A 27,867-nucleotide genomic window follows, 5' to 3' on the forward strand; every position below is an offset into this window, starting at 1 on the left:
TGAGAGACGAGCTTAAAGTTTTCTTTACTGACTATCATGTTCACATGTCTGAACGCTTGCATGATGACGAGTTTCTCACACGACTGGCCTATCTGGGTGATGTTTTTTCTCGCCTGAATGATCTGAATTTAGGATTACAGGGACTCTCCACAACTATATTCAATGTGCGGGACAAAATTGAGGCTATGATTAAGAAGTTGGAGTTCTTCACTGTCTGCATTAACAAGGACAACACACAGGTCTTTCCATCATTGTATGATTTTTTGGTGTGCAAATGAACTCAAGCTTACGGACAATGTCAAATGTGATATAGCGAAGCACCTGAGTGTTCTGGGTGCGCAATTACGCAGGTACTTTCCCGAAATTGACGACACAAACAACTGGATTCGTTATCCTTTTCATGCCCTGCCTCCAGTCCACTTACCGATATCTGAATCATGAGAGCCTCATCGAAATTGCAACAAGCGGTTCTGTGAAAATTTAATTTAATCAGAAGCCAATGCCAGATTTCTGGATTGGGCTGCGCTCAGAGTATCCTGCCTTGGCAAATCGTGCTGTTAAGATACTGATGCCCTTTGCAACCACGCACCTATGTGAGAGAGGATTCTCAGCCCTCACTAGCATGAAAACTAAATACAGGCACAGACTGTGTGTGGAAAATGATTTAAGACTGAGACTCTCTTCAATACAACCCAACATTGCAGAGTTATGTGCATCCTTTCAAGCACACCCTTCTCATTAACCTGTGGTGAGTTATTCACAATTTTTGATGAACAAATAAGGTTTTATATGTAAGATGGTTAAATAAAGAGCAAAATTATTGATTATTATTACTATATTATTATTTGTGCCCTGGTCCTATAAGAGCTCTTTGTCACTTCCCACGAGCCGGTTTGTGACAAAAACTGACACTCATTCTTATATTTAATAAATGTATCGTATAGTGTGTGTGGCAGGCTTACAATGATGGCAAAAAACAACATTTGAGAGTGCGCTGACCCTGGTGCTAGAGGGGGTACGCAGCTGGAGGTTGAATGTTTGAAGGGGTACGGGACTATAAACAGTTTTGGGAACCACTGCTCTACAACATCCGTAGAGTACGACCCTACCTCACAAGGGAGCGGCGCAGGTCCTAATGCAGGTACTTGTCCTCGCTCATCTGGACGACTGCAACTCGCTGTTGGCTGGGCTCCCCGCTTGTGTCATCAAACCCCTCCAACTTATCCAGAACGCAGCAGCCCGCTTGGTTTTCAATCTTCCCAAGTTCTCTCATGTCACCCCGCTCCTTCGCACACTCCTCTGGCTTCCAGTTGAAGCTCGCATCCACTACAAGACCATGGTGCTTACCTACGGAACAGGAAGAGGAACTGCCACTCCCTACCCTCAGGCTATACTCAAACCCTACACCCCAACCCGAGCACTCCGTTCTGCCACCTCAGGTCTCTTGGGCCTCCCACCCCTATGGGAGGGCAGCTCCCGCTCAGCCCAGTCCAAGCTCTTCTCTATTCTGGCACCCCAATGGTGGAACCAGCTTCCGCCTGAAGCTAGGACAGAAGAGTCCCTACCCATCTTCCGAAAACATCTGAAACCCTAACTCTTCAAAGAGTGCTTTAAATAATCCCCCCCTTCTAGCTCTGACTCTACTGATAGCTATGTTATTGAGGAAAAATGTACTTTCTATGCCTGTGGTATGTGGTTGTCCCACCTAGCGATCTTAAGATGAATGCACTAACTATAAGTCACTCTGGGTAAGAGTGTCTGCTAAATGACCTAAATGTAAATGTAATGTCATCATTGAGGATCCCCAAATGAAACCGAATCAATTGTTTAGTGTCATGACGTGACTGACGGGAGATGTAGTCATTCATGTGTGACAATCCAGCACACTGGTGAAGAAAGAAACAGGAAGACAGAGATGTAATTGTTTGGCTGGATATTTGCATACATCATTGTGGTTTCTCTCTGGCCCCAGATTGTACTGCACTATTTCTTGGTGGCCATACTTGGTTTATAGGCTACAGAAAGGTCACATACACAGTGCCGGACTTACCATTAGGCAGAATAGGCAATTGCCTCAGGCCTCACATCATCAAGGGGCCTCATGAGCTGGGCATAATTAAAACAAATTATACTAGTAATAATAATAAAACAATTTTAAAAAATCTCTGCTAAGACAAATGGGCGCTGTTTCGTTCGCTCAGATGCTTTTTCCGGTGGGATTGTTTCAGCCACTTGCGAATTGAAGAAAAGTTGGTGAGTGCACTGTTCGGATGCTGCAATTATTTTTGATGAATGTGCTTTTTGAAGTGATTTTTTGGTTTTATGGTACATAAAAAACCCATTGAAAATGTTGGTGCACTCGCTTATGGGCCTCAGACTTGCCTCTGCCTGGGGCCTCCAAATCACTAAGTCCGACCCTGCACATACACATTGCTTTACATGAATAGGAAACAGAGGTCAGCCAAATCTGTGACTCGAGATTTCAATTACTTATTATTTTTGCTCTATTATACAATTAAAATAGGCCTAAATTGTGATTGGACCCAACATACATATTTTATAATTAATTGACAGTGTTATATCTGAGATGGCAGTTGCAGCTAACTCTCTGCACGTTCTCTTTCAAATTGGCAAGAATAAGGAAAACAAAAACATTTCACAAGGTAGCATTGAATTTTAATATTGACAGACTATATTCAGCAAAGTCATACATTTTGTGTTTGGCAGAGTATATGAGTGACTTGTTGGTGAGCTGTCTACAAGCGATGCTTGTTGTTACATTATCGACTTATGCGTGTGTAAAGGTCAACAATAAACAGCTGTATATGTTTTGTTTTGGCAATAATATTAAAACGGAAACAATAAATAAGGCAAATAAGGTACATTGTTAAATTATAAAAGGCTTGCCACATAATTTCAAGCATAAAATGTACCTATGAAATACAGTAGGAATTGTAGTATTCAATACAGTAGTACAGTAGTAAAACTAACACAAGGGTGGCCAACTGTTCCTGGATAACCAGTGTGTGCAGTCTTTATTACTTAAAACTCTTTGAATCAGGTGTGCTGGGCTGGAATAAAACCCTGCACACACTGCTGCTACCCTCGGAGCAAAGTTGTCCATCCTTGGTCTCTAACATGATCCTGACCTTATTAACACATCAGTACTCACTCCAATCGTATTGCATATTACTGGCAATTAGCCTTACTGTTTCAGCTGTGTAGCCTTTGAATCAGTCGATTCCGACGGAAGCACCAACACCTGTGTGCTAACATTCACAGATCTTTCCCAAACATGGATAGGCTAAACAAATATCCTATACAGGTCCAGTACCATAATAGAGTAACTATACATCAGCCTGGTTAAGACTGTGTTAACATAAAAAGGCAATGGCTGGAGCTAAGTCAGGGTTTGATCCTGTATACGACCAAGGAACTTACAGCATTTTTATGGGCTGATATAAGGGCTTATCATTCCACAACAATAAAAGTCCCAAAAGGTAAATGTTTTCTCTTTTTTTTCTCTTCAGGACAGTGTCAGTCCTTTGACAGCAGAACACACTGCTGTTGTTTGTTGGTAGAGAACAGTAGATCACAGTAGATCACAGTAGATCACAGTATGCAGTGCTGGTTGAGTCAGAGAGTCATCTTCTCATTGATGCAGGAGGGGTGATCTCCAGTTGTGTGTCAGTAAAGACTGAATGGATGAGATTAGTGTTCATGCTGAATGCCAACGTGTGAGACGGAAGTGTGTGTGTGTACGTATGTGTGTCAGGACGATCTAGCACTCCAGCTTCAGAGTAAATAGTCAGAAGAAATGAAAACAAATGGTTTTGGGTGTAGGTGTACGTGCGTGTCAGAGAGAATGCCAGGTATCCAGGTTGCAACAGTTCCCAATCCTCCCCAGGTTGATCGCTTGCTACACCATCAACAAGGGAGAAGAGACAATCTATAACATAACAATAATGATTACCCTATCATGACATTGTGACCTCATCACCACCTCTACTCCCCGGCCCTGTTCCCCACAGGACCACGCTTGAACTTGACCACCATGACAGTGATGTTGTCTGGGCAGCCGCGGTAAAAGGACTGCAGCACAATGCTCTTGGCACCGTAGTGCGGCTCGTCCAGGCGCTCGCGCACAAAGCGCACCGCCTCCTCGTTGCTGAAGGCGTCCCACAGCCCGTCCGACGCCAGGATCATGAACTCGGGCTGCAGCTTGTCCAGGTCAAAGGTCAACACGTCAGGGTCGGGGATGACCACGTTGAGGTTCTTCAGGGGGTAGTCGCCCAGCGAGCGAGACATGGCCAGGATGCCCTGGACGCGCCATGAACCGTTGAAGCTTATGAAGCCCCCTGGTGGTGAAGGAATGGAAGTGCAATGCAATTGAATTAAACTATCTGTAACTTTATTATTCCACACTGGGACATTGGTCATTCAATAGTCATTCATTGTGTACACAGAAAACAACACAGAAAAAAGTGCAGACTGAGCATAGAAATGTCTGTATCCTTGTCAAAGTACATAATATCTATAAATATTATATTTACCAAATCCAGTGGTGTAAAGTACTTAAGTAAAAATACTTGAAAGTACTACTTAAGTAGTTTTTCTGGGTATCTGTACTTGACTTTATTATTTCGATTTTTTACAACTTTTACTTCACTACATTCCTAAAATGATGTATTTTTTACTCCATACATTTTCTCTGACAACCCAAAGTACTCATTTTGAATGCTTAGCAGAAAAGGAAAATTGTGAAATTGCCGCACTTATCAAGAGAACACATGGTCATCCCTACTGCCTATGTTCTGGCGGACTCACTAAACACAAATGCATAGTTTGTAAATGATGTCTGAGTGCTGGAGTGTGCCCCTGGCTATCCATACATTTTAAAAACAAGAAAATGCTGCCATCTCCTTTGCTTAATATAAGGAATTTGAAATGATTTATACTTTTACTTTTGATACTTAGGTATATTTTAGAAATTCAATTAACTTGTGAAACTTACGTAGACTTTTACTCAAGTAGTATTTTACTGGGTAACTATCCCTTTTACGTGAGTAATTTTCTATTAAGGAATCTATACTTTTACTCAAGTATGACAATTGGGTAATTTTTCCACCACTGACCAAATCCAGCAAAGGATATATTAGTGCTTCCTATCATTTGTCAGAGCTAATAACCCTCGCAAGGCTGCCAGCCCAGACGGCATCTCTAGCCGTGTCCTCAGAGCATGCACAGGGGCTTGGCCTCTAAAACCCTCACAAACTTTTACAGATGCACAATTGAGAGCATCCTGTCGGGCTGTATCACCACTTGGTATAGCAACTGCACTGCCCGCAACCTCAGGGCTCTCCAGAGGGTGGTGTTGTCTGCCCAACGCATCACCGAGGGTAAACTACCTGCTCTCCAGGACACCTACAGCACCCGATGTCACAGGAAGGCCAAAAAGATCATCAAGGACATCAACAACCCGAGCCACGGCCTGTTCATTCCGCTATCATCCATAAGGCGAGGTCAGTACAGGTGCATCAAAGCTGGGACCGAGAGACTGAAAAACTGCTTCTATCTCAAGGCCATCAGACAGTTAAATAGCCATCACTTGCCGGCTTCTACCTGGTTACGCAACCCTGCACCTTAGGGCCTGCTGCCCTATATACATAGACTTGGAATCACTGGCCACTTCAATAATGTTTACATACTGCTTTAGTTTTCTATTCTACTGCATTTTAGTCAATGCCAGTGCGACATTGCTCGATCTAATATTTATACATTTCTTAATTCCATTATTTTACTTTTAGATGTGTGTATTGTTGTGAATTGTTAGATACTACTGTACTGTTGGAGCTAGGAAGACAAGCATTTTGCTACACCCACAATAACATCTAAATATGTGTATGTGACCAATACAATTTGATTTGATTTGATAAGACATCACTGTTTGCATTTCCAAAGAGGGCCAACAGGTGGCGACTCAAGGCTGCAATTCTTAGTCTCTCTATTTGACACTGATTCATTCTAGTGATTCATCCTAGCGTGCCATTGTGATCTGCTGAAATGTGGGAAACATTTTATGAGGATAATTATACACTGCCTGCCACAGCCAAGGAAATGTGTGTTTTGTTTCTGTGACACAGTTTGTTTTCCTGGACAGTTTGAAGGCCCAATGCAACAGATTTTTATTATCAATAACAAATCCTTTCTGGGTAAAAATTAAGTACATTCCATTAAAATGGTCAAAAAGAAAGAAAAATAGCTTTTTAGCAAAACACTATTTCTGAAGCAAGATTTTTGCTAGGACTGTCTGTGAGTGGTCTGAGTGGGGAGGGGAAAACTAGATGATATTGGCAGAGAGGTTTGGAAACACAGGAAAAAACAGAATTTAGACAGCACTGGACCTTTAAGCCTGGTGCTGGACTGAGAAGCATTTTAATGGAGATTTTTTCATTCAAAATGCTTTTTAAGTTCCGTTCTAAAACAGCCCTGTGAAATTTAGCGTGACTTCACTCTGTAGTATTTACAGTTTAGCTAGGTTTGACACAAACGTCTCTACAACGTCCCCACGTCCCCCGCTCACCTGCCCTCTTGATCCTCTTGCGCTCTTTGAGCTGGTAGGGCTTGTGGTCATGTGACAGCGCCACCGCATTCCCATCCTTGTCACACAGCACGCCCCGCGAGTCCCCAACGTTGGCCACCGTCAGCTCCCGGTCCGATAGCAGGGCCACCAGACATGTAGTGCCTACGAGAGGGAGAAATATATATATATTTTTTTTAAAGGGACATTCCATTCCAAAACCATAGCTAGATCTACACAACCGATGGCCTGGGACGTGGATCATTTTGATATTAGTCTACTGTGAAGTACTGAAAACATTTGACAAACTTTGATTGTTTTTATGTGATGTCCCTTTAAGTTTACTTGAATACATTTTTCACCTGTGTTTCTCATTCTCAGAATACAATATGTGTATCCTAGTCTGCTAATCAACCACAATACTGAATGCCATAGTGTATATACACTGAGTGTACAAATCATTAAGAACAGCTGCTCTTTTCATGACACAGATTGACCAGGTGAATCCAGGTGAAAGCTCTGATCCCTTATTGATGTCACTTGTTAAATCCACTTCAATCAGTGTAGATGAAGGGGAGTAGACCGGTTAAAAAGGGATTTTTAAGCTTTGAGACAATTGAGACATGGATTGTGTATGTGCGCCATTCAGAGGGTGAATGGGCAAGACACAAGATTGAAGTGTCTTTAAATGGGGTATGGTAGTAGGTGCCAGGCGCACCGCTTAGAGTGTGTCAAGAACTGCAACGCTGCTGGGTTTTTCAGTTTCCCGTGTGTATCAAGAATGGTCCACCACCCAAAAGGACATCCAGCCAACTTGACACGACTGTGGGAAGCATTGGAGTCAACACGGGCCAGCATCCCTGTGGAATGCTTTCGACACCTCGCAGAGTCCATGCCCTGATGAATTGAGGCTGTTCTGACGGAAAAGGGGGGGTGCAACTCAATATTAGGAAAGTGCCTCCAATGTTTTGTACACTCAGTGTATATCATAACAATGAAAGCATCCGAGTAACAGGAGTGAATGCTATTCCTGGCCCTAATAACTTATCTGACAAAGGTTTACCTTTTCATTCTGCCCATGTCCTCCTCTTCCATTGGAAATCCAGTGATTTATAAGGTACTGTTTCCAGTACAGGCATCTAATCCATTCCTCAGGGCTGACAATAAATCTCCCAGGGCAACAAAGGGTAACGACATTGACTTTGTGTCTTGACCTTCAAAAGGTCTTCTACATGGAGACATTTCACAGCCTCCATAACAAATAATACTACATTTGATGTATACGGCTTTTCTTCTGCACAGACAAAAACTGTAAAACATCTAAAAAGTGCTTTACATTTATAAAGTGTTCCTTGTCTTTCTGTTGTCTCTACGCAGAACGTCATTAGGATGTTTTACAGAGAGGGGCAACTCTGACCAGTCTTAACCTGGGTTACGTTCAAAAGGTGGAAAACAGAGTGAAACATGGAGGTACTACCTTAACTTGTCCAATAAGAACACATATTTTCCTTTCCTACTGAAGATAACTATCTGACCTACTGTCTTAACCCCTCCCCCATTGTTGCCACCTTTTCATTGTGTGACACCTGGGCTCGTATTCACAAAACGTCTCAGAGTAGGAGTGCTGATCTAGGATCAGGTTCCCCCTGTACATGTAATCTTATTAATTATTGGCAAAACTGATCTTAGATCAGCACTCATACGGTCGCTCACCTGCTTCGTCATGATTGGCGGAGAGCTTGTCCACCATGTCTCGGTCCACAGCCAGGATGCGCTGCTCCAGGATGCTGTGGTAGGAGAGAACGCCCTCCCTCTTCTCCCTGTCATAGGACAGTAGCTGCTGCCTCAGAGACTCTGGCAAGTGGGCCTTCACGTAGTCAGCTGCAGCCTGAGAGAGAGAATGGAGGATAGAGAGAATTTCCCTTATTTGGTTGAATTTCAGGTATTTGACTGGTCGGCATTCCAACGATTTGTTGATACAACACCGTGCCGTTACATGTACAGAATGTTAGCTTTTTTTCTTATAGCCAAATTCATCCAGACTCAAATTTGTTATGTTTGAAAGACGTACATGATTATTGTCTATACTCAGCAGTGTTCTGAGTAAATTAATGGTAGCCTTGAGATAGACACTATGTGCCCATCTTTTACAAGAGCACAGACAGGAGATTGTTTTATATTTAACCTTTATTTAACTAGGCAAGTCAACGGCGGCCAAACCCTAATCCGTACAACGCTGGGACAATTGTGAGCCTCCCTATGGGACTCCCAATCACGGCCGGTTGTGATACAGCCTGGAATCGAACCAGGGTCTGTAGTGACACCTCTAGCACCAAGATGCAGGGCCTTAGACTGCTGCACCACTCGGGAGATAGCTGCCAAGGTAAACAAAGTATCAGATGTTAAGTTTCAAAATGTCCGTTTATATCATGGTTCAATTTAAATTGAAAGTCAAAAAAAGTTCTTCAAATTGAAATACATTGAAATGGACTTGACCCCAAAATACAAGTTGAAAACACTATTTTTTTTTATACACACCAAAGGCACGACATGACAGTCAAAGATACCAATGCTTTCTAGGAGCTACCAGAAATATTCATAAAGACTAGAGGGAGCCTATTCATTATTTACAGTAAGACCCAGTACTTTAAAAGCATATCTAAACAAAAAGCTATACATAGTGCAGGACCATAGAAGTTATATTTGACCAAGCACATTTTATATATACAGTGTAGAAATGGTTTCAATGTATATGGCAGTATGTCTACACATAATTAATGTGTTTACATACAGCACTGAGTGAATGGAGGCTATTTGTAAGATATTTTAATATGCATGCCCAAACGCACACTTGGTTGAGTTGCTAATTTCAATGAATCATGCCTGACTGTTCAGGAATTAATTGTGTAAGGGATAATCAACGAGAGGCTATGCGTTCTGTGGAAAATAATGAACGACGTGGAAGGTGTGTTCCACGACGCGCTAGCAGTGTCACGTTCTGACCTTAGTTCCTTTTTTATGTCTTTATTTTAGTTTGGTCAGGGCGTGAGTTGGGGTGGGCATTCTATGTTGTTTTTTCTATGTTTTGTTCTATACGTTATATTTCTATGTGTTTGGCCTAGTATGGTTCTCAATCAGAGGCAGGTGTCGATCGTTGTCTCTGATTGAGAATCATACTTAGGTAGCCTGTTTTCCCACTATAGGTTGTGGGTAGTTGTTTTCCGTTTTAGTGTTTTCACCATTCGGGACTGTTTCGGTTTTCATTTTGATTCTCTTGTTCTTTTTGTATTTTGTATTCATTCTCATTAAAAGTTATTATGGATACGTACCACGCTGCATTTTGGTCCTCCTCTCCTTCCACCAACGAAAGCCGTTACAAGCAGAGTGGAACTGACTTTCCACGGAGTTGCATTATTTTCCAGAGAACGCATAGAGCGCCAAGTTCATTATAATTTTTTATACCATGGCTATAATTTAACACATTTGCCGGTAGAAATGTGTTCAACATCCACTGAAGTAGCTAGCAAGTTTACTAGATAGCTACAGTAGTTGCCGTGGTAGCCAAACAACCAGACGTGCTAGTTTAGCTAACCAAAACATCAGTCCTTGCTTGTCATTATGAAAATCGAATTCAACAATGCCAATAATGTTTTCAATTCAACTTTTGCTTTCAAAAGCAGCTCAAACATAGAAAGTGTAAGAAGGAAGTATAGCCATTGAATTCTATCGTGGAAATATACTGTGCATTAGAGGTAAATAATGCATGCTCTAGAATGCCTGTCAAGCCAATCAGAAACAAGTAATCAACAATGCCATGGTATTGTTAAGCAATAAGGCCCGAGGAGGTGTGGTATATGGCCAATATACCACGGCTAGGCTGTTTTTAGGCGCATCGCAGAGTGCCTTGACACAGCCCTTAGCCGTGGTATATACGCAATATATCACCCCCCAAAAATGTATAATAATATGTAAATATCACAAACCCCTGAGGGTTTGACCTGCACTGTTGGTTAAGGGCTTGTAAGTAAGCATTTCACTGTAAGGTCTACACCTGTTGGTTAAGGGTTTGTAAGTAAGCATTTCACTGTAAGGTCTACACCTGTTGGTTAAGGGCTTGTAAGTAAGCATTTCACTGTAAGGTCTACACCTGTTGGTTAAGGGTTTGTAAGTAAGCATTTCACTGTAAGGTCTACACCTGTTGGTTAAGGGTTTGTAAGTAAGCATTTCACTGTAAGGTCTACACCTGTTGATTAAGGGCTTGTAAGTAAGCATTTCACTGTAAGGTCTACACCTGTTGGTTAAGGGCTTGTAAGTAAGCATTTCCCTGTAAGGTCTACACATGTTGGTTAAGGGCTTGTAAGTAAGCATTTCACTGTAAGGTCTACACTTGTTGTATTCGGAGCATGTGACAAATAAAGTTTGATTTGCCTTATTGAACTGGTTATAAACTGGTTACCAACGTAATTAAAGCAGTAAAAATAAATGTTTCGTCATACCCCTGGTATACGGTCTGATATACCATGGCTGTCAGCCAATCAGCATTCAGGGTTCGAACCACCCAGTTTATAATAGTTAATAATGACTAATCAATTACCATGGGAAGAGCTCTACAGTGTGCATGAAGGTTAACATTGGTTTCCAGTGATGATGTTAAAAAGACTCTGTATATTGAGATTACTGTGTATTAGGGAAAGATGGATACCTAGTTGTACTGAATGCATTCAACTGAAATGTGTCTTCCGCATTTAACCCAACCCCTCTGAATCAGAGAGGTGCTGGTGGCTGCCTTAATCAGCAACCACGTCATCAGCGCCTGGGAACAGTGGGTTAAATGCCTTGCTCGGGGGCAGAATGACAGATGTTTACCTTGTCAGCTCAGGGGTTCGATCCAGCATCCTTTCGGTTACTGGCCCAACGCTCCTACCCGCCAAAGCTACCTTACTCAGGTCAGCACAGTGAATCCTCTTAGTTTCACTACAAGTACAAATGTGATATTAGTTGGATTGACATTAAGAGGATGGTTTTCAGTATCTTAGTGGTTATTGTTTTTGTCTGAGAGGTGAAAAAGAAAATGAAGGACGGTTCAACAGGTGTTCTGTGCTTAATTATTCATCAACCTCTCTTCATCTCCATTCCTCCCTGCTCTCTTTTTCAAGCCCTTTCCTTATTTCCCCTGCCCCCTACTTTCTCCTCAGATCATGGTCACCATACTGAACACTAATTCAGCTGCTAGACGTTCAGAAATATTTCAGTAGAGAACCGTTCAAAACTCTCTCAAACTTGAGGCTCCAACGCTCATGTCGTTTGCATATTCGTTACACTTTGCAATCAACAGTTGTGTTTTCATCAGTCCTGTAATCAAGGCATCCAATTAACCGAGGCAGATGAGATATTAACGAACAAACTCATTTCACCCATAGTGATAATTATAGGAGCAGATTCATTTGAGAGAAAAAGGAGAGGGGGGTGTAATGATAAAGTGAAATGGTATAAATAAATGATCAGAAACAACCAACTCTTCATTAGTCACTGGTGTCTCTCTCTCTCTCGCTCTCTCCCATTCTCTGGATAAGTGTACACAGGGAGCATTGAATAGTGAACCGTAGTTACCCATCCAAGAGCCCAAATGACTGAGCCATGTAAAAGTCAATGCAGTTTTTATGGCTGTAGACTCAACTTTATGTGGTAGAAAACCTTTCAGAGAGAAGTTCCCCCTTAAACTCAACTGTCAGTTTGAATCAAAATAAAATGAAGAATATTAACTTGTAATGGTCTTGTGGTTAAGAGTGTCTGGCCTGAGATTGGAAGGTCGAGAGTTCGAGCCGTGTCATTCCAAAGACAAAAAATGGTACCCAATGTGTGTCTGCTTGGCATTCAGCATTAAGGAGATAAATTGGAGGTAAGGTCCTGTGATAGACTAGCATCCTGTCCAGGGGGGTACTTGTACATCAAGTTGTCTCACATTAGAGAAACAGGAGATAGGCTCCTGCTACTTTACTGGCCTTTTACCTTTTGGTCAAAATAAGGACTGCTGAAAGATTGAAAAAAGAAACAGAGTTGAGAATATGCAACATATTTGCAGTTTAAGGACACACTGCTCAGTTAGGAACAAGCTGTTCTGTACACAGATATTTGTTTTGGAGACATTTCTCTCCATTTGATACTGGGGGAAACATTTATATTTACCAACTTGCAGAATTTTTTGGGGAAAAAAGCCCTTGAACACAAACACCTCCTGCGACTTGAAGGTGGAAGAGTGGAAGATTTGTCTTAATTCCTGAGACTTGGGTAACTTAAGGTTCATACTGAAAAGGTGAACATTTATCCGTCTGAGTCTGTTGGGTTTGGTGCATACAAACATATGCTTTCTCAAACTAACACACCTCTCCTCTGTTACTCTCACCACATGCTTGCCAAAAGAGCTCAGCTCCGGATAAGTTCATTCAACACCCGGCCCCTTCTGACAAAAAGTTCCACAACACATTCCTATATGCATGTTCTTATAACTCATTCACTCCGTGGTCTATAGTCTACTGCGTGTGCTTCTCTAGTCAGGATGTTGTGCAACCTTCTCTTAGTTGAAGATGGCACCGGAAGAACTGGCAGCCATTTTACGGGTGACTAACCAATTGTGCTATTATGTGTTTTTTTTGCGTTATTTGTAACTTATTTTGTACATAATGTTTCTGCAACCGTATCTTACGGCAAAAAAATGCTTCTGGATATCAGGACAGCGATTACTTACCTCGGATTAGACAAAGATCTTTTCTTCAACAAGCAGGAAGCACAGGATGTACTTCAGACACCCGACAAGGCCGACATCCCCGTTATTGGCAGGAGAAAGAGACGCAGGTATAGAGGATACAGGGCGGGGTGCCTCGTAAGGATCCGCCGACAGCGAGTGGGAAATCTGCCCTTACCATCAATATTACTTGCCAACGTACAATCATTGGACAATACATTAGACGAGGTACGATGACGAATATCCTACCAACGGGACATCAAAAACTGTAACATCTTATGTTTCACCGAATCGTGGCTGAATTATGACATGGAAACATTCAGCTAGCGGGATATACGCTGCACCGGCTAGACAAAACAGCACACTCCGGTAAGACGAGGGGTCTGTGTATATTTCTAAACAACAGCTGGTGCAAGAAATCTAAGGAAGTCTCTAGATTTTTCTCACCTGAAGTAGAGTAGCTCATGATAAGCTGTAGACCACACTATTTGCCAAGAGAGTTTTAATAAAACATTTTTGTGGCTGTTAATTTACCACCACAGACGGACGCTGGTACTAAGACCGCACTGAGTCAGCTGTATAAGGAAATAAGCAAACAGGAACCGCTCACCTAGAGGTGGCGCTCCTAGTGGCCGGGGACTTTAATGCAGGGAAACTTAAATCAGTTTTACCTAATTTCTATCAGCATGTTAAATGCACAACCAGAGGGAAAAAAATTCTAGATCACCTTTACTCCACACACAGAGACACGTAGAAAGCTCTCCCTTGCCCTCCATTTGGCAAATCTGACCATAAATATATCCTCTTGATTCCTACTTTCAAGCAAAAATGAAAGCAGGAAGCACCAGTGACTCGGTCTACAAAAAAGTGGTCAGATGAAGCAGATGCTAAACTACAGGACTGTTTTGCTAGCACAGAATGGAATATGTTCCGGGATTCTTCCGATGGCATTGAGGAGTACACCACATCAGTCACTGGCTTTATCAATAAGTGCATCAAGGACGTCGTCCCCACGCGCGTCGGATGTGGCAGGGCCCGCAAACTATTACAGACTACAAAGGGAAGCACAGCTGCAAGCTGCCCAGTGACACAAGCCTATCAGACGAGCTAAATCACTTCTATGCTCGCTTCGAGGCAAGCAACACTGAGGCATGCATGAGAGCATCAGCTGTTCCGGACAACTGTGTGATCAAGCTCTCCGTAGCCGACGTGAGTAAGACCTTTAAACAGGTCAACATTCACAAGGCTGTGGGGCCAGACGGATTACCAGAACATGTGCTCCGGGCATGTGCTGACCAACTGGCAGGTGTCTTTACTGACATTTTCAACATGTTCCTGATTGAGTCTGTAATACCAACATGCTTCAAGCAGACCACCATAGTCCCTGTGCCCAAGAGCACTAAGGTAACCTGCCTAAATGACTAGAGATCCGTAGCACTCACGTCCGTAGCCATGAAGTACTCTGAAAGGCTTGTAATGGCTCACATTAACACCATTATCCCAGAAACCCTAGACCCACTCCAATTTGCATACCACTCAAACAGATGCACAGATGATGCAATCTCTATTGCACTTCACACTGCCCTTTCCCACCTGGACAAAAGAAACACCTACGTGGGAATGCTATTCATTGATTACAGCTCAGCGTTCAACACCATAGTGCCCTCAAAGCTCATCACTAAGCTAAGGATCCTGGGATTAAACACCTCCCTCTGCCACTGGAAGCTGGACTTCCAGACGGGCCGCCCCCAGGTGGTGAGGGTAGGTAGCAACACATTTGCCACGCTGATCCTCAACACTGGAGCCCCTCAGGGGTGCGTGCTCAGTCCCCTCCTGTACTCCCTGTTCACCGACGACTGCATGGCCAGGCACGACTCCAACACCATCATTAAGTTTGCAGACGACACAACAGTGGTAGGCCTGATCACCGATAACGACGAGACAGCCTATAGGGAGGAGGTCAGAGACCTGGCCGGGTGGTGCCAGAATAACAACCTATCCCTCAACGTAACCAAGACTAAGGAGATGATTGTGGACTACAGGAAAAGGAGGACCGAGCACGCCCCCATTCTCATTTATGTGGCTGTAGTGGAGCAGGTTGAGAGCTTCAAGTTCCTTGGTGTCCACATCACCAACAAACTAGAATGGTCCAAATACACCAAGACAGTCGTGAAGAGGGCACGACAAGACCGATTTCCCCTCAGGAGACTGAAAAGATTTGGCATGGGTCCTCAGATCCTCAAAAGGTTCTACAGCTGCAACATTGAGAGCATCCTGATTGGTTGCATCACTGCCTGGTACGGCAACTGCTCGGCCTCCGACCGCAAGGCACTACAGAGGGTAATGCGTACGGCCCAGTACATCACTGGGGCTAAGCGGCCTGCCATCCAGGACCTCTATACCAGGCGGTGTCAGAGAAAGGCCCTAAAAATTGTCAAAGACCCCAACCACCCCAGCCAGACTGTTCTCTCTGCTACCGCATGGCAAGCGGTACCGGAGCGCCAAGTCTAGGGTCAAAAGGCTTCTCAACAGCTTTTACCCCCAAGCCATAAGACTCCTGAACAGGTAATCAAATGGCTACCCGGACTATTTGTATTTTTTAAATTTATTTAGTTATTTCTCAGGAGGACCGCCTCACTATCACTGATCCCCTTTACACTGATACTGTAAATGGGACCTGCCTCATGTAGACATTGACAACTCTCTCCTGTGGTACTCTGGGCTCAACTACTTGGTCCTGCTGCTGACAGCCAGGTTTATTGCCTACGTGGCCAGCCTGGGCACAGTGTACCTACTGTAAAGGGGACCTGCCTCATGTAAACATTGACAACTCTCTCCTGTGGTACTCTGGGCTCAACTCCTTGGTCCTGCTGCAGGACCACTCTACCCAGCTGCTGACAGCCAGGTTTATTGCCTATGTGGCCAGCCTGGGCACAGTGTACCTAAGCATTGGGTCAACAGAGCCGGCTTCCACTCTCAGATGCTGGTGCACCATGTTCCGGCCTCTAAATGGTGAAAGAGCTACGGTTCGGTTTGTTCGCTTCATGTCACAAGAGTAGCCGAAGAAAGAGGCAGGTGAATGTTTGGTACGGGAGTTGGCCAGGTCCTTTTTGTGACAAAGAGACAGGCAAGACACAAAGAGTTCCACTCCAAATGAAAAAGATGGACGGGAACTACCAAGAGACTTCTGCCAACAGATTGTGGTGGTAATTCAACACAAGGGACACCTGAAGCCAATCTTAAAATGAATCACTTTTTATTATCAGCAAGCTGGAGAGGTTACAACAAACTCTGCACACTGTACAGGTCTATCAGAAGCTCTGTTGGGGCGGTCCCAGCAGCTGTCTTATATACAGCTATACACAGACAAGTTATATTTGCATGATTTAGCATAATTAATTCATCACTACCGGTGACTCGCACATGTGACTGACCAATACCTCACAAGGCTCTCTCTCTCTCTCCAAGTTGAGACCTTGAAACTGAGACACCTCGGTTGTTCCCATAGCAATATTCTGGTCGACTGCCAAGTTGAGGATCAGTGATAGTGAGGATTCCTCCATACGCGATCAGTCCGTCACCTGCACGAACCCATCTAATTAGTGATTAGGAAGTAGCATTGATTTGATACATAAAACAGAACATTTCCCTCACATGATCAAGGAGGCCTAAATCACGTTCACCAACTACCAGCAGATCACAGGTATGGAGGGTTATTTCACAGCCATCCAGGGGAACCTGACGCCTTTATAGTTACAGCGTGGCGTCTTCCATGTTTCCACATAACTGTCTCTAGTAAACCAAACCAGGCGGGGAAGTTGGAGTCGGTACGTTGACACACTGATGCAAATAAATGAACATGGTGTGTATACAATGAACCACGTTGTCTGCTTTTAAAAGCATCAGAGGAGCATGACGATCTTCGGTTCATTATTTATTTATTTTATATTGGGACGGATTTAACATTTGCAGTTCTGGAATTTGTTATGTGTTAAGTTTGTGCGTGTGTGTGTGTGTGGACTCTGATTTGTGTGTTTCTGGCAAAAATCCCACTGAGAACAAGGTCAAAGTAACCCAGCCTGCAGAGTAATAGCTAATGCATGTCACTCTGTCACCATGAAAACAGAAAACACACACACACAGCAGGAGTGGTAATTGGCCCACAGAGGGATGGGGGACCAGACAGGAATAGGCAGAAAGGTACAGATAGATATGTAAACAGCATGCCCAATCAAACTCCCTCCAGCCTTCACTACACAACATCAACAACCCTATTCAAAGCCTTAAGGCCAAGGAGGTCCTTTATATTAACAGGATCTAGCCAACCTATTTAGATAAGGAATAGCATGACTGACATAGTACTACTAATGGTTGAAAGTTGATGTAGGTTGAACTGGCTTTCGTTTTCAGTGTACATTTAAGACTGGTAATACAACACAAAATAAAATGCTTTTTTAAGCCGTTTTTTTCCAAAATCATAAGAAAGAGCCAATAACATAGAGAACACAGTAAAATCTACCTGAAGATGATGCCAACAGTTTGTGGACTAAATGATTAGACTACAGGAGATGAGCATTACCAAAAGATAAAAAGCAGAGAGGATTAACGACTACCACATGAACCTCAAAATGGCAGACTTGAATACCTCTCTTCTGTAGTCAATATAAGGTCTAATGTGGGTCTCCTTACAATGCATGCATGGTGGACAAACTCCTAAGAAGTAAATGGACAAGATAGAGCATACTATTTTTTAATCAACATAAATCTTTTAGTATTTTCATTTGTGAAGATAGACACAGTCACCATACTTAATGAGTAAACTAAAGTGGCATTTGTGACTCCTAAAATGCACGTGTAAGAGTGTGTAAAAGTGTTTGTATAATAGCTATGTAATAGTCGCTCCCTATCCCAGTCTGCTGTCCCCACATGCTTCAAGATGGCCACCATTGTTCCTGTACCCATGAAGGCACTCAACGTCAACAAAACAAAGGAGATTATCGTGGACTTCAGGAAACAGCAGAGGGAGCCCCCCCCCCCCCCCCATCCACATCGACGGGACAGTAGTGGAGAAGGTGGAAAGTTTTAAGTTCCTCTGCGTACACATCACGGACAAATTGAAACGGTCCACCCACACAGACAGTGTGGTGAAGAAGGCGCAACAGCGCCTCTACCTCAGGAGGCTGAAGAAATTTGGCTTGTCACCTAAAACCCTCAAACTTTTACAGATGCACAATTGAGAGCATCCTGTCGTGCTGTATCACCGCCTGGTACGGCAACTACACCACCCTCAACAGCAAGGCTCTCCAGAGGGTGGTGCGGTCTGCCCAACGCATCACTGGGGGCAAACTACCTGCCCTCCAGGACACCTACAGCACCCGATGTCACAGGAAGGCCAAAAAGATCATCAAGGACAACAACCACCCGAGCCGCTGCCTGTTCACCCCGCTACCATCCAGAAGGCGAGGTCAGTACAGGTACATCAAAGCTGGGATCGAGAGACTGAAAAACAGCTTATCTCAAGGTCATCAGACTGCTAAACAGCCATCACTAACCCAGCTGCTGCCTACATACAGACTCAAATCATTGACCACTTTAATAAATGGATCACAAGTCACTTTAAATAATGCCACTTTAACAATGTTTACATATCTTACATTACCCATCTCAAATGTACACTACCATTCAAACGTTTGGGGTCACTTTGAAATGTCCTTTTTTTTTTAAAGAAAAGCATTTCTGGGCCATTTCTGGGCATTGGACACCCCTGACATCTGATTGGCCACCCCGGGTGCCACCCCAAAATTTCATTCGCTACTGGCAGTTTGATGCTGATTGACATCTCATTTCACCTCTTGTTGAAAGAAGCATTTATTTTGACATTCGGCAGCGCATTTTTCAAATCTAGGTCGAGGAAGAGAGAATATTAAGTTGGTTGCGAGATACAGAAGAATAAGAAGAACATCCAGAAGAAGAGAGAATATTTCCACAGCTCCACGAGCTCTCTTCGCGATTGGCGAAAGCATCATATTTGAAGTAAGTTTTAAGGTTTAGCATCGGGTTTAGGTTTCCTGAACAACTGTTACGAAAATTGAGTCGCTGTGTAAGTTAACGTTAGACCTTTAGCTCCATTAACAGACAGTTAATCAGATAAGAGAGATCGGTTAACAATTTAGCCTAACATTATGTTTACATCTGTGCTAGTAATACACACATATACAGTGCAGTGTCGTAAGTTACAGTGTATGAATGTGTAGCTAATGTGGGGTAACTAGTAGGCTACAGCTGTCAGTGTTCAGCAAGTTAACATTCAGCAACTTGAAATCCATTACCTCAGTTAGATTTTCGTACTTTAACTCAAAACGAACAATTGTTACTATCAATCTGTTAACGTTACTCAAAAGATTACCACAATTTGCTGGTTAGCCTGTTTGCTATCGTAAAGGTGTAAGAAATTATAGCTAGCTAAGATACTTACTGCAAAGTAGGGCTAGCCATGATCTAACTAGTAACTTAGGCTGGTAGTTGATTTTAAGGTACAGTTATGATAATAGGGTTTGTAATTAAGATTGGACTAAAATGTGGGTAATTGGATGCTTAGATGTAACCATAGACTGTCTTATTTTTGCATAGGGTCAATTAAACATGAGAAGGGAGAGATATCAGACTTCTGTTCCTAAAGGACCCAATGGTAGGCCAGGCCAATACTTTAAACTACACATTTTAGTTACCAGCTGTTAGTATCTAATCTTGTGGATCTCTTAATTATACATTTCCATTAGAGATATGACACATTATTTAACGTGTATTTCAGACATTTCAAGATCCAGAGAAGAGGGTCCTGTACAGCCGTGTTTGAAAACATTTCCCAGAATTCAGCATGGTACTAAGAGAAGGGCTTTCAACCTTTCCTGGTATAAGGACAATTCATGGCTTGAATATTCTGTAGGTCAAGATTCAACTTATTGTTTCGTCTGTAGGCATTTTTCTCTGCCCAATACACCTGAATCTGCCTTCACATCACAGTCAGGTTTTTGTAACTGGAAAAAGGCGCTGTTTAAAGATTCTGGGTTTTAAGCTCCATTTGAAGGCAGAGCATCATATCAATGCTATGTGTGCTTGGAATCACCATAAAAGGGCTATTGCAGCAACTCATCAATGTTAGATGCCATAAATGAGGACCGGAAAAAGAAAGTTGAGGAAAACTGTACTTACATTAAAACAATTGCAGATGTGCTCCTATTAACTGCCACTCAAAATATAGCGCAGAGGGGTCATCCAGAGTCTGGTGACTCTCACAACAAGGGTCTTTTTTTTTTTTACAATCTTAGAAGAAATTGCAAAGCATGACCCTCTCAGAGTAAAGGATGAATGCATGTGGCAATGCTAAAGTACACAAGCCACCAAATCCAGAAGGAAGCTCTTGAGGATTTAGCTGAGATGGTACAAAGTCAAATAATAAGAGAAGTAAAAAAAGTGTCATTGCAGATAAAACCAAAGATTTAAAGAAAAAAGAACAAATGTCTTTAGTTGTGAGGTACTATTACAACGGGGACATCCACAAAAGCTTTTTACACTTTCAGTCAGCTGAAAGCATAGATGCAGCAGGTCTCACAAAAATTATAATTGATTGCCTTGAAAAACATGGTCTGGACTACAGAAATTACCTTGTGGGGCAAGACTATGACGGTGCATCGGACCATGAGCGGAAAGCATTCTGGTGTGTCTGCACGGATTAAAAACAGTGCACGATTTGCATTTTATGTGCACTGTAATGCACATAGTTTGCATTTGGTTCTTGTCGATGCTGTAAAATCAGTGCCTGAGGCAGTTCACTGTTTTGCTCTCCTGCAGAAGCTTTATAACGTTTTATCTGGCTCGTATGTTCATCTCAAGTGACTTGCAGTTCAGAAAGAGCTGTATCCACAGCAGCAGCCCAGGGAACTACAGAGACTTACGGATGTAAGGTGGGCATGCAGATACATGGCATGCCGTAATCTGAGGGACAGGCTTCCAGCAGTTCTGAGAGTGCTACAGGATATCACACTTGAAAATAGTGGTGATAGATCAGTGGAGGCAAGGGGCCTTCTTTCTCAGATAGATTTACATTTCATAGGGCTTTTGGTTACTTTTTGTAAAGTGCTTGGTGATGCCAAATGTCTTTCTGACATGCTCCAATCAAGCTCTCTTGACCTAGCAAGGGCTGTGGATCTAGTAGGTGCCCTTACAGACACATTACAGGACTACAGAAGTGAGGGCTACTTTGGAGAACTATGGAAAGAGGTTGAAGAGATTGCAGAGCACTGCAAAATAAGTGTACAAACAGTGTGTAAAAGACAGCTTAAGATTTCACGACTCATTGATGATGGGCACTGTAGGACAGAAAAATGGTGACCAAAGTGATGGTGACAGCTTCCAAAGAAAAAACCATATCTCAGACTGGCCAATAAAAAGAAAAGATTAAGATGGGCAAAAGAACAGACACTGGACAGAGATATGGCTTTTTCTTTGCAACTCTGCCTAGAAGGCCAGCATCCCAGAGTAGCCGCTTCACTGTTGACGTTGAGACTGGTGTTTTCAGGGTACTATTTAATGAAGCTGCCAGTTGAGGACTTGTGAGGCATCTGTTTCTCAAACTAGACACTCTAATGTACTTGTCGTCTTGTTCAGTTCTGCACCGGGGCCTCCCACTCCTCTTTCTATTCTGGTTAGAGCCCGTTTGCGCTGTTCTGTGAAAGGAGTAGTACACAGCGTTGTATGAGATCTTCCGTGTCTTGGAAATTTCTCGCATGGAATAGCCTTCATTTCTCAGAACAAGAATAGACTGACGAGTTTCAGAAGAAAGTTCTTTGTTTCTGGCCATTTTGAGCCTGTAATCGAACCCACAAATGCTGATGCTCCTGATACTCAACTAGTCTAAAGAAGGCCAGTTTTATTGCTTCCTTAATCAGAACAACCGCTTTCAGCTGTGCTAACATAATTTCAAAAGGGTTTTCTAATGATCAATTATCCTTTAAAAATGATAAACTTGGATTAGCTAACACAACGTGCCATTGGAACACAGGAGTGATGGTTGCTGATAATGGGCCTCTGTACGCATATGCAGATATTCCATTACAAATCAGCCGTTTCCAGCTACAATAGTAATTTACAACATTAACAATGTCTACACTGTATTTCTGATCAATTTGATGTTATTTTAATGGACAAAAAAATTAGCTTTTTTTTCAAAAACAAGGACATTTCTAAGTGACCCAAACCTTTGAACGGTAGTGTATATACTATATTTTATACCATCTATTGCATCTTCCATATGCTGCACGGCCATCACTCATCCAAATATTTATATTTACATATTCCTATTCCATCCCTTTACATTTGTGTGTATTAGGTAGTTGTTGTAGAACTGTTAGATATTACTGCACTGTCGGAACTAGAAGCACAAGCATTTCACTACACTCGCATTAACATCTGCTAACCATGTGTATGTGACCAATACAATTTGATTTGATTTAATAGTGTTTGTGTAATAGCTTTGTTATAGTGTTTGTGTAATAGCTTTGTAATAGTGCTTGTGTAATAACTTTGTAATAGTGTTTGTGTAATAGCTTTGTAACAGTGTGTAATAGCTATGAAATAGTGTGTAATAGCTTTGTAATAGTGTGTAATAGCTATGAAATAGTGTGTAATAGCTTTGTAATAGTGTGTAATAGCTATGAAATAGTGTGTAATAGCTTTGTAATAGTATGTAATAGATATGAAATAGTGTGTAATAGCTTTGTAATAGTGTGTAATAGCTATGAAATAGTGTGTAATAGCTTTGTAACATTATGTAATAGCTTTGTAACAGTATGTAATAGCTATGAAATAGTGTGTAATAGCTTTGTAATAGTGTGTAATAGCTTTGTAACAGTATGTAATAGCTATGAAATAGTGTGTAATAGCTTTGTAACAGTATGTAATAGCTATGAAATAGTGTGTAATAGCTATGAAATAGTGTGTAATAGCTTTGTAACATTATGTAATAGCTTTGTAACATTATGTAATAGCTTTGTAACAGTATGTAATAGTGTCTTGTGAGAAAGAGAATCTCGCCTCCAGGCTCACTGAGGACACTGGAGTGGCAGATGGTTCACCAGACATGTGGTCTGGAGGCTCCTTTGGGAATTCACTGACCCTTGACAGAAAAAGGGGGGAAAAGGTTCACACCCATGTGTGTGACACACAAAGCCTTAAGACCGCCTCTTTGTGTGTATATGCAATTCAACTCCCATGTATTTGTGCTGATGACAACACAAGAAAAACAAAAGGAGCACAAAGGTGGTGATTCTAGTTCCATCAAAAGGTACTGGGTAGGCTGCACACACAGGGCCTACTAAATAGTGAACAGGCCAGTGGAAACTGTATGACAAATTGCATTGCAGAGGATTCAGATGCTGCCTACTCAACTTCACTCTTATTCTGGTCAGGGTTAGCATGTCCCCAGACTATGTGACTTTCACAATTCTCTGTTAGAGTGATTTAGTTTTATGTATCCTGAAAGCTGGGGTGGGAACACATTATGTATGCACTTACCTCTCTCACTCCAAATCCAAATGAGAATGCTGTAATGACCATAGATATCTATTTTATTTCACCTTTATTTTATCAGGGAGTCATACTGGGACCAAGGTCTCTTTTACAGATGAGCCCTAAATTACTTAAATTACAGAAAATACACACATCAATATAAATACAAAATGGAAGCAGAAAGAAAGAAAAAGACATTCATCAGTAATAAGGCCCTGAATTGCCCTAGAGGTACCAGAACATCACATTTAAGAACATTTTGAAGATTGTTCCACAAATAAGGTGCAAGAAAGGTAAATCAGCTTTTAGTTAACTCAGTAGAGACCAAAGTCATTTCCAGAGTTAACCATCCCTGAGACCAGGTGTGGTAACTCTAATGTCTAAAGTTTAGTAAAGATGTTCGGTACAGTGGGACTTTTTGTAAAAGGGCTTTATAAATGAAAACATAGCAATATATCAAACTACATGACATCAAAGAGGGCCAACCAACTTTCTGGTAGAGAGTGCAGTGATGAGTACGAAAATTGTTGCCTGTAATAAAGCACAGTGCGATATGATATACTGCATCTAACGGCTTTAATGAAGGGGCAGCTGTGTTCATATTGATGACGTCGCCATAGTCTAGGACCGATTCGAACATCGACTGAATGATCTGCTTTCTACTATTTTGTGAAAGGCAGGACCTATTTATATAGAAAAGTACCATTTTTATTCTCAGCTTTTTAACTACAATATACAGTCTATACAAAAGTATGTGGACACCAAATGAGTGGATTTGGCTATTTCAGCCACATCCGTTGCTGACAGGTGTATAAAATCGAGCACACAGCAATGCAATCTCCATAGACAGACATTGGCAGTAGAATGGCCTTACTGAAGAGCTCAGTGACTTTCAACGTGGCACCGTCATAGGATGCCCCCTTTCCAACAAGTCAGTTCATCACATTTCTGCCCTGCAAGAGCTGCCCCGGTCAACTGTAAGTGCTGTTATTGTGAAGTGGAAACATCTAGGAGAAACAACGGCTCATTGTGTGGTTGGCCACACAACCTCACAGAACGGGACCGCCGAGTGATGAAGCGTGTAAAAATTGTCTGTCCTCGGTTGCAACACGAGTTCCAAACTGCCTCTGGAAGCAACGTCAGCACAAGAACTGTTAGTCGGGAGCTTCATGAAATGGATTTCCATGCTCGAGCAGCCGCACACAATCCTAAGATCACCATGCGCAATGCCAAGTGTCAGCTGGAGTGGTGTAAAGCTCGCTACCATTGGACTGGAGCAGTGGAAACGCGTTCTCTGGAGTGATGAATAGCTCACCATTTGGCAGTCCGATGGACGAATCTGGGTTTGGTGGATGCCAGGAGAACACTACCTGCCCCAATACATAATGCCAACTGTAAAGTTTGGTGGGGGAGAAATAATGGTCTGAAGCTGTTTATCATGGTTTGGGCTAGGCCCCTTAGATCCAGTGAAGGGAAATCTTAACCCTACAGCTTACAATTACATTCTAGACGATTCTGTGCTTCCAACTTTGTGACAACAGTTTGGGGAAGGCCCTTTTTTTGCATCAATCTTAAGCAAGGCATCTAGCACATCACAGATAGTAAATTGTTGAAATGAAAACAAAGATTCACTAGTAGCTGACTGGTTAACCGTCGAGTCAGCTAGAGGCTGGCAGAGGGAAGAGCAGTCGATTGACTGACCAGAGTCAATTAAACCACCGTTTCTCTCAAATAAAAAGCCTGCCGAGATAAAATGATGATTAAAAGCATCACTTATCCCATTCTTCTCAGTCATGATGCCAGAGTCAGACAGAACTTGCTGAGGCAGGGAAGAAGAGGAATGTGTACACTTCAGTGTGTTTACTGTTTTCCAAAATGTTGAAGGATCACCAGCAGAGTCAAAGATAGAGCTTAAAAGGTAGCTTGATTTAGCTTTATTAATTGAGACCTTACATCTGTTTCTCAATTGTCTGAAAGATTGCCAGTCAACTTGATTTGGCCCAGGGCTGATTTCTCATTTGAATGCGCTCAGATAGCGCAGAAGAAAACCACGGGTTAGATCTATATTTCACTCTGAATTGTTTAAAATGGGCATGTTTATCTGCCAGAGGAATAAATATGGGGGATACATTTTGTAGAACCAACCCATGGTCAGGAATACAGGAGAAAGTGGGTAAATCAGAGTAGTACATGTCATGTCTCCCTCACCCTTGAGGGGATTTTCTTTTAAATGTGTCTTCTTAATTAAATGATGAGTATTTTGCAGTTAATTAAACAATGAGTATTTTGAGGTTTCTTATCTCTAATACATACTATGGGACAATGACCACTGAGATCAAATGCAAATACTCCACTGGACAAATATGTATGGAAGTTGTTAGTATGAATTAAATAAATCAATGAGGAATTAACAGGGTTTTTCACATTTAGCCATGTTGGTTTTGATATCAATTGAGTCCGAATAAAATCAATACACATACTCTTAAATTGATTAAAATTCCCATTCCCTAAAATGACCAACTCCGAGGAAAATTATGATAATGATGCTGACCGTTTAGGCCTATTTTAGGCTGTGTTTTTGAAAGACACCCACACCTTTGATACATACCTCACCACCGTGACCGTCAAATATCCCGAATATAGACGGATGACTCTTGTTGGTGATGTCCGTGAGCACCTCGAAGCGGTCCTCCATGTGGTCACGCCGCCCCTGAATGGAGTACACTGCTACATTGTTATTTTTGAACTCCCAGGTTTTGGAGAACTCCGCGTCTAGGACGTTCAGGCCCCCCAACCTGTCGTTCTGCATTATCTCCGCCACTTTCCCCTTCACCATCTTCACGGCATCCCGGCTAGACTTGACGATGGTCTTCACCTCGTCCGTGTGGAAGAAGTAACTCCACAAGGCCAAGCTAATGCATAGTAGAAACAATGTCTCTGGCCTCAGGAGGAAATAACGCATGATCCGACCCAAAAGAGACAACAGCGTCATTGTGTCTCCTATCATCACACGCAAGAAAACTACAGACTGTCGCTCCCCTCGTGCAATTCACTCCATTATATCCGTTCAATGGGACAATAAAACACTTCCACCATATAAATGTCTGATGTCAGAACTGCTATAAATATCAAATTGGATTTAAATGGTCAATGTATTCCCAGGATTTACTCAGCCGACTATAGCCACACTGAAGTGAAGAGCGAAGGACGAACGTGGTCACAGTCATTGGCTAGGCCCGCTGTCTTGAAATATACACGTGAGACTGTCCTCCTGGCTCTCCGAAGGACAGCTGCAGCAAGAGGATCTCCCGACAAAACCCGTTATGAAGCCGCTTTCGTCTGTAGCCCATTGCAGGCTTCGCGAATAACGGGCGAAGACCCACCGGAATGTGAGGAGTTGTCACCGGGGGCGACGTAGGGGTTTGGTGGCCTCTTTTTGCGTTTACCCCGTTTCTTGTGTGGGAAATGCTCCTATTCAGCTTCTACTCACCCGCATCAACAACACCCCCCCCCCTCGCTCAGTTTTCAACTCTAGTATGATGACAGCGTGCGCAGCTGCGGCAGAACGTCCTGATGGATCATCACAACACTTGCAGCAAGTGGGGGAATAGCCTTATTATTAATTATTTCTTAAATATAGCTTTCATTTTATTCGAGTAGGCTTATTTAGTTTTCTTGAGGAATATGACACCTTTCAGTCCGGTCTGCTTACTAAAATGTCATTAACTGTAGAGTTGTATTATCATTAAATGTTTTTATTGAAATGTTAGGGCTATTCAACTTATTACACTTGGGTATCAGGTGTGTTGGTGTTAGGATGCACATTGGTGGCTGTCGGGGAAAGGGTTAGTGACCACTAAACATTAGCCTAAACAAACAGTACCACAAGTAATGTTGTCTTGTAGCCCTCTGGTGGCTGAAACCAATTTCCCTTTGTCCCTTATTGAGATGAAATACAAATTGTCCCTCTAAACTGCTT

The 27,867-nt window shown here is 42.4% G+C and overlaps 1 protein-coding gene across 2 annotated transcripts; it reads right to left on the reverse strand.

Moving 5' to 3' along the window:
* Nucleotides 1-2,712: 2,712 nt before the first annotated feature.
* LOC120055513 (protein phosphatase 1L) lies at nt 2,713-27,307 on the reverse strand. 2 transcript variants are annotated; one of them, XM_039003378.1, is made up of 4 exons: nt 26,566-27,307; nt 8,294-8,468; nt 6,584-6,745; nt 2,713-4,358 (listed from the first exon to the last, which is right to left on the reverse strand). In XM_039003378.1, exons 1-4 carry the CDS (start codon nt 26,893-26,895, stop codon nt 4,006-4,008), a joined length of 1,020 nt encoding a protein of 339 aa, XP_038859306.1. In that variant the 5' UTR covers nt 26,896-27,307; the 3' UTR covers nt 2,713-4,005. The 2 variants fall into 2 exon arrangements, with proteins under 2 accessions (XP_038859306.1, XP_038859305.1); XM_039003377.1 differs by having other exon boundaries at nt 26,497-27,307.
* Between the last annotated feature and the right edge of the window lie 560 nt (nt 27,308-27,867).

This window comes from Salvelinus namaycush, chromosome 11 (assembly GCF_016432855.1).
Source record: "Salvelinus namaycush isolate Seneca chromosome 11, SaNama_1.0, whole genome shotgun sequence".
In the NCBI taxonomy this organism is placed as follows: domain Eukaryota; kingdom Metazoa; phylum Chordata; class Actinopteri; order Salmoniformes; family Salmonidae; genus Salvelinus; species Salvelinus namaycush.